This window comes from Aquarana catesbeiana, linkage group LG05 (assembly GCF_042186555.1).
Source record: "Aquarana catesbeiana isolate 2022-GZ linkage group LG05, ASM4218655v1, whole genome shotgun sequence".
Taxonomy (NCBI): Eukaryota; Metazoa; Chordata; class Amphibia; order Anura; family Ranidae; genus Aquarana; species Aquarana catesbeiana.
Genome location: NC_133328.1, coordinates 170373252 through 170385781, shown reverse-complemented (window position 1 = coordinate 170385781; position 12530 = coordinate 170373252). Strand labels below are relative to the sequence as shown.

The 12530-nt window shown below is 42.4% G+C and overlaps 1 protein-coding gene across 1 annotated transcript in view; it reads left to right on the top strand.

Annotated features, from left to right (window-relative positions):
- Positions 1–12530, top strand: part of CPNE4 (copine 4) — a 568794-nt gene that overhangs the window by 354492 nt on the left and 201772 nt on the right. The window contains exons 3-4 of the mRNA XM_073630343.1: positions 5994–6173; positions 6718–6789. Coding sequence (XP_073486444.1) covers positions 5994–6173; positions 6718–6789 — 252 coding nt within the window. The remainder of the gene's footprint in view (positions 1–5993; positions 6174–6717; positions 6790–12530) is intronic.

Sequence of the window (12530 nt, the reverse complement as noted above, 5' to 3'; positions counted from 1 at the left end):
AGAGTGTACCCACATATGACTCTCAATAAAATACTTTCAAACAAAATATAGTGTAGCACAACCAAAAAGCAATAAATCAAGTCCACATATTCAAAGAATTCCATCGTTGTGCAGCTTTCAGTGACAGTTCTTAAAATCCAGTGACTTCAGTGTCCACCACCTCTAGCTGGAATGCCTGTTCACCTCCAACAGTTGACCCCACTACATAGTCACACACGCCTGGTATTATATCTCTCAGGATACCTCGGGAAAACTAATCCTCCTCCTGATGTTCCTGGACAGCACAGACCAGGCTCCTCGCGGGTTCTCCCAATGCAGACCCCACTACAGAGTCACAAACGCCTGGTGTTATATCTCTCAGGATACCTCGGAAACACGAATCCTCCTCCTAGTGCCCCTGGGCAGCTCAGACCTCCTCCCAGGATCTCACTCAGTCATGTGTGGCCATATAATGACAAAGGCAAACCATAGTGCTCTCTGCTAATAACATTTATTTAAAACTAAGGGGTTAAAATACTCACATAAAAATGTGTAAAACATGCATATCATCAACATTGATGTAAATGTAATGTGAGCTGCCCAGGGGCACTAGGAGGAGGATTTGCATTCTGGAGGTATCCTGAGAGATCTAATACCAGGCATGTGTGACTCTGTAGCGGGGTCTACATTGGGAGAACCCGCGAGGAGGTCTGTGCTGTCCAGGAACACCAGGAGGAAGATTTGTTTTCCTGAGGTATCCTGAGAGATATAATACCAGGCTTGTGTGACTCTGTAGTGGGGTCGTCAACTGTTGGAGGTGAGCAGGCATTCCAGCTAGGGCCGGTGGTCACTGGAGTCACTGGATATGAAGAACTGTCACTGACAGTTGCACAACAGTGGAATTTTTATAATATGTGGACTTGATTTATTGCTTTTTGGATGCGCTACACTATATTTCGTTTGTAAGTATCAGATTAAAGTAGTCCAATTTTAGTGACTGTGGCACATTTTTTATGCTTTCCTGCAGTAGTTGAACTACTTCTGTTACAAGGAGTCCCAGCTGTTCCTAGGTGAATAATGTTTGGTTAGGCAGGAACTGCTACCCTTTGTGTAATATCTGCAAATACCAGGGACTTCACAAAGTCCTTTGATTCCAGAGATTAATCATAGCCTCTGCTGTGAGTTGGGTCACAAAAGCCCAATTAGACCAGAAACATACCTGTAACCCAAAAGGGTCAGAACTGCTTCAACCAGTCGACTTCCCCATTGCTCACTCCATCCACCTGTTAGCCGAACATTAACAAAATCATGCTTACTTACTGGGTGTTGTCAGCTTCACTTCAGTGTGTAATGTGAGAGATTCGTGCATCACTATTCTGTTCAGTACATGTCCACCAATCAGCTAGAAGGTAGAGCTGCTGATAAAGGGGTACCACTGGTCCTCCTGTACAGGGCCTGGGCCAGCAGGGGAAAAAGGATAGTGCACAGGGGAGGGTGATCGGTGTGGGGGCAATTACTGGAACCCATCCCCTGTATGGCTCTTTGCAGCAGCTGAAAGTCAGCTTCTCCCTCCCTTTCAGGTGCTGCAGGGAGAGCCAAACAGGGAATGGGTTCCAGTAATTGCCCCCCCGCCATGACAATTACCCTACCTGTAGATTCCCTCTTCCCTCTGCTGCCTAGGCCCCCGTATAACACTCTCCCCTTCCCCCACAGCTTCCCTCCTCTCGTCTTGTCTCCTACCAGCTGCTACAGGCACACAGGGGGATGTTTCGGGATTGGGAAGCTGATAAATATGTCATATTTACAAGCCCCTTCCTTACCTGAAGGAACACAGTGAGCAATCTGTACCAATCACTCACTGCGTTCATTCATAACTGAAACGTAGAAAGTTGTGTTTACTATGCTTCAGTTTGTGATTGAACAGGAGCATCTGTATAGTGCTTTCTCTTTATTCACTGTGCAGGTGAGGCTGTAGAGAAAGAGACTGAATAATTTATGTCGCCAGTCCCTTTCTGTGTCTCAAAAATTAGATATTAGGGGTTTGTTTAGATCTCTGAGGATTCACCCCAACAAAAATAAATCAAATATAGTAAACAGAATGTAAAAAATAATAAAAATTGTAAAAAAAAAAATATATAAAATAACAAAATTAAGAGCTCATGTACATGGGTTCTCTGGCCCATACAGTGTGAAGGAACGGTTTGTGTGGCTGGAGCCTCCTGTTACTCTATGAGGTTGCAGCGGCTGTATGAACACAGCCACAGGTTCTAATTTGACAGGTGTGCAGGTGTGGGTGACTGGCCCAAGTGCACACTCACTGTCTGTGTTTGGGGCCCTACACCTGTATCCACGTGCCTGTCAGATTAGGACCTGGGGTTGTGTTTGTGCAACTGCTGCATCCTCATAGGGTAACATAGCCTGCCTACACACAGCTCAAACCACATTAAAAAAAAAAAAACAATGATTCACACTGTACACACCTCAGTGCTCACATAATTGAGCCCCAATACCTCATTCAGAGACAGAGCTTTGTTTAATAACTGAATACAGTTTTATCTTTTAGATTTAGCAGGAATTGTTTAAGTTATGTTGTGTTTGTGTCTGCTAATAATGATTTTGGTGTATTTTTTAGTGAAAATATTGTTATACGTTGGGTGGGGGGGGCCTGTCAGGTAGGCTGTATGGGACCTTGTAATTTCTAACAGCAACCCTCGGGTATATTGAATGCTGGGACTTGTATAGTACTTCCTAGTTACTCATTCTTCCACAAGAAATGGAATAGTCACTTAGTAATGATGGAAGCAGCCACCATTTAGTAATGATGGAATGAGCCACCACTTGGTAATAATGGAAGGAGCCACCACTTAGTAATGCTGGAAGCAGCCACCACTTAGTAATGATGGAAGCAGCCACCATTTAGTAATGATGGAAGCAGCCACCATTTAGTAATGATGGAAGGAGCCACCACTTGGTAATGATGGAAGGAGCCACCACTTGGTAATGTTGGAAGCAGCCACCACTTAGTAATGATGGAAGCAGCCACCATTTAGTAATGATGGAAGGAGACACCACTTGGTAATGATGGAAGGAGCCACCACTTGGTAATGATGGAAGCAGCCACCACTTAGTAATGATGAAAGCAGCCACCATTTAGTAATGATGGAAGGAGCCACCACTTGGTAATGATGGAAGGAGCCACCACTTAGTAATGATGGAAGCAGCCACCATAAAGTCTTTAGGCTGAGCATGACAAAATCTTAGTTTATATGGAAACATGTATAAATAACATTTATATTGCTAGTTTATTTAGTGTGCTGGGCTCATTATGATATAGATTTTTAAAACAAAGGGCCAGCTGTCCTTTATGTTCTTCCTGAATAAAATCACTGAAACATATTGCAATTTATTAAAACTTTTCTTGAAGAGATTTCTTTTCACACTGAACACTTAAGATGTGGATGAAACAATGAATTATAGTTATAAAATTTCACATGTATGTCCTAAGTGAACATAATGCCGCGTACACACGGTGGGACTTTTCAGCTACAAAAGTCCGACAGCCCGTCCGACATACTTTCGACAGACTTTTGGCGGACTTTCAACAGACTTTCTAACGACCGGACTTGCCTACACACAATCACACAAAAATAAGGAAGTTGATAGCCAGTAGCCAATAGCTGCCCTAGCGTCGTTTTTTGTCCGTCGGACTAGCATACAGACGAGCGGATTTCTGGGTCCAGCGGAGTTACGACGTAAAGATTTGATGCATGTTCCAAATCTAAAGTCCGTCAGATTTGCGACTGGAAAAGTCCACTGAAGGTCCGGTGAAGCCCACACACGATCGGATTGTCCACCGGATTTGGTCCGTCGGCGTCCGTCGGACAAGTCCGGTCGAAAAGTCCTACCGTGTGTACGCGGTATAACAACTTGCCTTTGCTGTCAATATGAAAATATCAATATTTTACATGTAGCACATCATACCTCAAGCACTCTTGATATGATATAGTGTCCACTTCAAACTAGAAAGCAGGATAATTGCAAGGTTCAGATGTGTATGTTGAAATGTAGTTCTGCTGTACAGGATACTTTTTATATTCTTTATGCAGAACTAAGATAAGATTAGTGCTTTAGCAATGCTGCTGTACTTATCGTACACTCTATTTTGCATTGACCGTAAAAAAACATTTTTTCAAGGAAGACTTTTTCCATGAATATAAATGAAAGTAAAACTCTATGAGCATAACAATGAGTTTTAACTGTATAAAATATCAGGCTGTGTGAACTTCAAGCAACCCTGTTCTTTGGCAACATATACAAAAATTACCACTAAGGCTAGTCATACACGGATAGATTTATTTTGTTCAGTCAGTAGATTCCTCCATCCACACTATACAACACAGATGGACAAATCTCCCAGCTGAGCTACTGTATTCTGACACTATTAACTAAAAAACAATCCACGCAGGCACTAACCACTCAAATGTGGTTTGCAAGCGTACACAAAAAAAGTGATTCCACACCACCTTAACATAATAATAATGCGTAAAATAGTGTAGCCATTAGTATTATAATAGTATATTAGTAATAGTATAATAGTAAAATCAAATGGTATGCAGCTATTATAGTGCAGTCAAAGTTATACAATGTGCTCAAAACAATATACAGTATCCCAAAAAGTGAGTACACCCCTCACATTTTTGTAAATATTTTATTATATCTTTTTATGTGACAACACTGAAGAAATTACACTTTGCTACAATGTAAAGTAGTGAGTGTACAGCTTGTATAACAGTGTGAATTTGCTGCCCCCTCAAAATAGCTCAACACACAGCAATTAATGTCTTAACCGCTGGCAACAAAAGTGAGTACACCCCTAAGTGAAAATGTCAATATTTTGTGTGGCCACCATTATTTTCCAGCACTTCCTTAACCCTCTTCACCAGAGCTTTACAGGTTGCCACTGGAGTCCTCTTCCATTCCTCCATGACGACATCACAGAGCTGGTGGATGTTAGAGACCTTGCGCTCCTCCACCTTCCATTTAAGGATGCCTCACAGATGTGCAATAGTGTTTAGGTCTGGGGACATGCTTGGCCAGTCCATCACCTTTACCTTCAGCTTCTTTAGCAAGGAAGTGGTCATTTTGGAGGTGTGTTTGGGGTCGTTATCATAATGGAATACTGCCCTGTGGCCCTGTATCTGAAGGGAGGGGATCATGCTCTGCTTCAGTATGTCACAGTACATGTTGGCATTCATGGTTCCCTCAATAAATTGTAGCTCCCCAGTGTTGGCAGCACTCATGCTGCCCCAGACCATGACACTCCCGCCACCATGCTTGACTGTAGGCAAGACACACTTGTCTTTGTACTCCTCTCCTGGTTTCCGCCACACACACTTGACACCATCTAAACCAAATAAGTTTATCTTGGTCTCATTAGACCACAGGGCATGGTTCCAGTAATCCATGTCCTTAGTCTGCTTGTATTCAGCAAACTGTTTGCGGGCTTTCTTGTGCATCATCTTTAGAAGTGTCTTCCTTCTGGGACAACAGCCATGCAGACCAATTTAATGCAGTGTGTGGCGTATGGTCTGAGCACTGACAGGCTACCCCCAATGACACTGACAGCCAGTGTGCCAATGATCAATAATCCTCTGTAGTCTTCATTAGGTTAACATTTTTTAATGTACTGCCGTGTTCAAGTTTTACTGCTAATGAAAAGTTAAACTTATTATTTATTGTAAACAACCCTACAGCATCACATAAAGATCTCAGATCAGACCTAATTTCTGTACCTTCAGACCTCAGATCAGCCCCAATGTACGCATGGACATCAGACCTCAGTTCAGTCACAATGCACGCATACACTTCAGTAACCAGAATTTTTAAAAGGAGCGGTTAGCAATGGTAGCCACAATATTTCTTTTTTGAAAAGTTTTCTTTCGAAAATCTTAAAAAGTGGTTTTGAAATGGTTAGTCAACATTCTGAATTTTCCTGTTTTTTTTTCCCCTCACAGGTAGACCGAACAGAAATCATCAGAACATGCATCAACCCTATTTTCTCAAAGATTTTCACAGTTGACTTTTATTTTGAGGAAGTTCAGCGCCTACGTTTTGAGGTGCATGACATAAGCAGTAATCACAATGGCCTGAAAGATGCTGACTTCCTGGGTGGTATGGAGTGCACTTTGGGGCAAGTAAGAAACAAACATTTTTGAATTTCTATGTAAGCGTAAAAAAATACTTCACAACTTAACCATATTTGTTACTTTGGGAAAGAGGAGGTTGGAGGATTTTGATTTTACCCATGTTTAACTTGTTTCTGAGATCAATTGTTTTCTTAACTGCTTTTGGTTAGTTGCCTTTCACTTAAATTGTGTCTTGTGAGTATATTATGTTTTTTTGTGGTTAGGCTAGGAATATCAAGTTCCTTTCTCTAAAGACAGTAATATTAATGCACTATATATTTTGTAAGGAGGTAAAGAATTTGTTGAGACTACATAGATGAATACATTAGGATACATATTCCATTTTTTAATATTGTATATTATGTACCACCCCAATCCTCAAATCTATAACATTACAGACATTTTCATGTTGGATTACTAAGCATTGACAAAAAAGTATTTTTTATTCTGTTATGACAAATCTTATGAAGACAAAATGATTTATTTTGAAATGATGAATACATGCTTCTTTTACATGAGTAATCTGTTCTTATTTTGCTCGGTGTCTGTGCAGATTGTATCACAAAGGAAGCTGTCAAAATCGTTGCTGAAGCATGGAAACACAGCAGGGAAATCATCTATAACGGTATAACTTCTGGAGAATTTCACACCTTCTCAATGACTGATCCTATTTATATCTTCTATTCTATAGTATGTCTGATGCTTCTGCTTTCATGAGCCGTGGGCAGGTGCCTACAAATAATGTTCTGGGTTACACTTTTATTACATTTTTTTATCTACAACAGAGTTGCTAAGTTCTTAACATAAATACTTGTGAAAGATCCACCAAATAAAAAAAACTCTAGAAGTAAGTGAGTTGCTATTGCTTTCCTTGCCACTATGCTGAAGTTAGAAACTTCCCTTATCCCCTTTTAGAAGGTATAACTAATGGTTGATGTGTAGCATCCAAGGCACAATCAGTCTTCACCGTGCAAGCAGGTTGAGTTAATGCTAATTTAGTGATTTAGCAGCTGGCTCAGGCTGGTCAGTTTGGTCAGTTTCTAGTCTTTTTGTTCCTTGCCAGTCCAGTCCACCAGTGCTTTAAAAAGCGGGAAGGCTGAGGTCCAGGGGCTTCTTCCTGGTTACTGTTCCTGCTCTTGGCTCGTGGTACTGGAAATGCTGCACCTTGCAGTACGCTGAAGGCATGGGGGTTTTTGGAGGACATCCAAGCAATGGAGAACACCAGTATGGACTACCACCTCATGGAGATATGCCTTGGCAGCCACACAACTATAGCTAGGATAGGAATTGGACTTGTTCACATTGGACTATAAGGCTGAAATTTCTCCTGTAAAGTTACATTAACTGTTCCAAGCCTGGTCTAAAGTTATTTAAAGGGGTGCATGTGGGTTCTGGCGTATATAAAGGATCAGGGTCTGTAATGCATAGAGGGGTATGAAGCTCAGCTACTACAAATGGGTTAGCTCTGCAAGTCAAGGAGAAGGAGTGAAGTTGCTAAAAGTAACTAAGCACAAGTCCAAGACACCAAACAACCAGTCATTAGGTGTAGTACCTGGTAAAGAGGACAAGTTCTCCGGTAGCGAGGATATCGATGCTCTGGCTCCCTCCCTAGCGGTCAGTTTTCAGTAGCAACTGGAACTGAACATGCATTACGGAGATCCATGACCTGATCACATGGCTACGGAAGTTAAGGAGTTAATATAAGCCTCCATGAGGTCTGCTCGGCAGGACCCCATTCTGTTACTGGGAGTGAGGTAACAGAGGCACACTGGACTGGTGGAGTGGGTGCAAGCTCAGCACGTCCCCCCTAATACAACATTAATCAGTTACCGTGTGTAGTGACATGGGACAGCACTTTTCAGAGGAACTGTGTACTTTAATTACTGCACACAGTGAAGGCTCATCTCTAAGTCTGGGAACTGCCTTAATGCTAGATTCTTCACATGATCGCAGTCTCCACATGATCCCGGGCATTGATGAGCGCACTCTGTGCCAAAGGTACCCCTGCCCACAACCAGGGCCACCAATGCTGTCCAGGAATGATGGAATCAGCAGTTAAGCCAAAAGCAACAGAGAGCAGATAAGCCAGTAACACTATCCAAACAAAAGAACTCCCTGCTCCAGGTGAGACAGGAAGCCTAATGATATCATGGGTGCCTGACTCGGCTCGCCTCCGCATACAATCAACACTGAAGAAATGACTGCACTCCAAGATCCATCAAAATTCTTGTTTAATAAGTGAACATCCCAAGTGTTACAAACAGTTCAAATGGTAGACGCGTTTCACACACTAACCTTAGTGTGTGAACCGCGTCTACAATTTGAGCTGTTTGTAACACTTGGAATGCTCGTTTATTAAGCAAGAATTTTGATGGATCTTGGAGTGTGGCCATTTCTTCAGTGTTATGCCCCGTACACACGGTCGGACTTTGTTCAGACATTCCGACAACGAAATCCTGGGATTTTTTCCGACGGATGTTGGCTCAAACTCGTCTTGCATACAAACGGTCCCACAAAGTTGTTGGAAAATCAGATCGTTCTAAACGCGGTGACGTAAAACACGTACGTCGGGACTATAAACGGGGCAGTGGCCAATAGCTTTCATCTCTTTATTTATTCTGAGCATGTGTGGCACTTTGTGCGTCGGATTTGTGTACACACGATCGGAATTTCCGACAACTGATTTTATTGTCGGAAAATTTTATATCCTGCTCTCAAACTTTGTGTGTCAGAAAATCCAATGGAAAATGTGTGATGGAGCCTACACCCGGTCAGAATTTCCGACAACAAGGTCCTATCACACATTTTCCATCGGAAAATCCGACCGTGTGTACAGGGCATTAAGCCAGTAACAAGCTGGATCACAAGAGTACACTGAAGCAGAAGAACATAAGTAGAAGTAGATACAGTATGTAAGCAAGGATGGATGGACAATGGCAGTCTTGTACAGGGTGCATCAACATGTTTGGCTCCTCCTGTGTGTACCGATGCATATATGCATGGACACATTTCTCTATGAAAAAGTATCTCTTCTTCAAGGAGATAAGGACAAATTAGTATTTGCAGATCCCTGGAAAGAAAGCCTTTTTTTGATCCTGTAATCTATTTTTCATTAAATAATTTCTTACTGTGTTTTTTTTGCCTCTGTATGACATCCTCAGTAAATTCCCAGACCTCTCCTTTTCTCCCTCAGTTACATTTCTGTGCCTTAGTTCAGTCATGTGCACTGCTGTTTGCACACTACAAATCCCATGGTCCATAATCAATTACAGGAGAAAGTAAGAGAGGGTAGCTAAGCTCCTACATACAGTGGAACCATGAAGAATGAATGTAACCACCCTCTGTTAGTAAGGGATGTGCCCTGTGATGCTCTCTGAAGAACGATCCAAATTCAGATCTCTTTTGACAGAAGTTGAGCAGGCCCTATAATGCCTCCTCACGGCCTGATTTATGCCTATAATGCCACACTACCAATTGTGTGCATTGAACACAGTTGCAGCTTAGCCCTATTTAAACTTAATGGGGGAGTTTGACATGTGGTACCACCCTGAGTTGAAAATGTCTTTGCTTCATGGCTGCGGCATCTGTACTGCCCCATCTGGCGGTATTGGGACAGCTCAGATGAGCAACCAGGGGACGACGGTTCTGCAGCCTGTTTTTACCTCCCTCCAGCCGCCTGTCTGAAAGAGCACTAAGTCAGATCATAGCAGCAAGAAAAGGGAATTTGCTGATTTGGAGGCCGAAAGCAATAGAAAGTACTTTTTAAATTAAGAATACATACTTGAAATTAGTTTTTTTAACTAGAATATAGTGCCAGATTAAGTTGTTGGGGTTTATTTGCAATAAAGTTTTATTGAAGATCAACATGAAACAAAAAAAATACGTTGTCACATTTTAAGTTTTAATCAGTAGGAAATGATGACCAGGCTATCAGATTCAGATCACAACAAAAACAAAATGTATACCAGGTTTGGTATTCTTAAGGCCTGTACACACGATCGGACTTTTTGACAACAAACATGCAAATTAGCTGTTTTGGAGCAACATCCGACTGTGTGTACGCTCCATCAGACAAACTTTTTCTGTTTCCATTGGACTTTTGTTGGCTGTGTGAACGGACAAACTTTCCAGCAACAAAAGACCGATGGAGCAAAGTCTGATCGTGTGTACACAAAACCATCAGACTTTTGTACAAACTACAGTACACGGCCACGAGAATGTTTCCAGCGCGAACCCATTGCGCTGGTTCTTGGCGTCAGGGTACTGTACATCTCACGCTGGCTGCAATAGGAAAAACACATTTTCCTATTGCGGCGAGCGCGAGAGGGAATTCCCCTCTGGAGGCATACCAGGCCCTTAGGTCTGGTATGGATTTTAAGGGGAACCCCCTACGCCGAAAAAACGGTGTGGGGGTCCCCCCCATAATCCATACCAGACCCTTATCCGAGCATGCAACCCGGCCCGTCAGTAAAGGGGGTGGGGACGAGTGAGCGGCCTCCCCTCCTGAGCCGTACCAGGCCGCATGCCCTCAACACGGGGACAAGGTGCCTTGGGGTGGGGGGGCCGCAGGGCACCCCCTCCAACAAAGTACTCACCCCCCATGTTGAGGGCATGCGGCCTGGTACAGCTCAGGAGGGGGGGGCGCTCGCTCGTCCCCACCGCCTTTCTTGACCGGCCGGGCTGCATGCTCGAATAAGGGTCTGGTATGGATTTTGGGGGACCCCTATGCTGTTCTTTTGGCGTAGGGGGTTCCCCTTAAAATCCAGACCAGATCTAAGGGTCTGGTATGCCCCTAGAGGGGAACCCATGCCATTTTTTTATTTAAAATTTGGCGTGGAGTTCACGCTCAAGATTCATACCAAACACAGTGCCCGGCATTGGCGGGCACCAGTGTGAACCCGGCTCACAAGGTTTCAATCTCGCCAATAAAAGTGGCGAGATTGATACAATATCAGACAACAATACAGAAGTTGACCAAAGGGTGGTGGTAAAGAGCTGAAAAACCACGTGATTTGGTGAAAGTTGGCTTTAAAAGTCCTGCCGTCTGTATGCAAGACAAACTTCTGGCCAACGCCCTTTGTACAAAAATCCAAGGGAAAGTTTGTACAAAGTCCTATCGTGTGTATGGGGCTTAAGAACATAGGTACCCCTGGAAACAGGAGAACACACATAAGCTGTAACCACTCCCAAATTATAGGCTTGCAGGAGGCTCACAATCATGACTATTCTAGTCAAAAAGTCCAGCACCATTATGGCAAAAGCTTATAATTCATTCATGAATGCACGATTCAAATGTCTCCTAACAATGTTTTAAAAATTAGCATAATTTTATATCAAACATTTCTTCTTACTTTATTGATATATAAATTAAAACATTTAAACTGTGGTGTTCATAGTTTGTCTATAACTAAGACTCAAGTAGTTCACGCCACATATATTAATTAGTCTTTTACTTACACCTAAACTACTCAATGCTCACCATGTGCTCTGATATACTCAGCAGAATATGGATCCCAGTTATACACATAATTAATTCCTCATATATGAGCCAGTGATTATACAATCCAGCCAGTACTTCACTACTCCAGCAGCTTATAACTTGGATCTTTTATATGCAAAACCCAGCCGCAAAATACATACAAAAGTGATTAGTCTTATCTAAATATCAGCCCTTCCTGGAAATCCATGGTGACATTTATCCTCCTCCGGCTGTATATACAATACTCTGGCTCCTGCTGAAAGCAAGTGCTGGATAGGAAGTAGCAGCAATGCATTTCAACCCAAACCGGTCTTATACCAGCTTTTATAGTAAAAAAAAGTCCTGCTTTCCAGCAGATAAACATTAAGGTACAGGGTTTTGTAATCACACACTGCTATCTAGCAGTTAAAAAGCTAGCAAAATCAATCACTTCACATATATGGTTAATGCAGACACATATGATAGAATGCACACTCTCTCTCTTTGAATTTTTGTGTATATTTTAGCACAATAACAGCTTATTAATTTGATTTTTAAGGTGTGCAGTTTACTCCCAGCTTGATAAAAGGCTACACTTTGGGGTGAGTTTACTAAAGGCAGGTAGACTGTGCACTCTGCATGTGGCAGTTGCACTCATTTTCCCCAGAGCTTAGTAAATGTGGTAAAGCTCTGCTGATCTACATCATCCAATCATGTGCAGGCACAAATGCTTTTTTAAAATTTTCTTGAACCTGATTGGATATTCTTTACAAAGTGAAGTGTTACCACATTACATTTACTAATGAGAATGAGTGCAACTGCACTTGCAAAGTGCACAGTCTACCTTGAGTAAATCAACCCCATCGTCTTACACAGTGGCAGCTGGTGCTCAAAATTTTTGGGGGAGC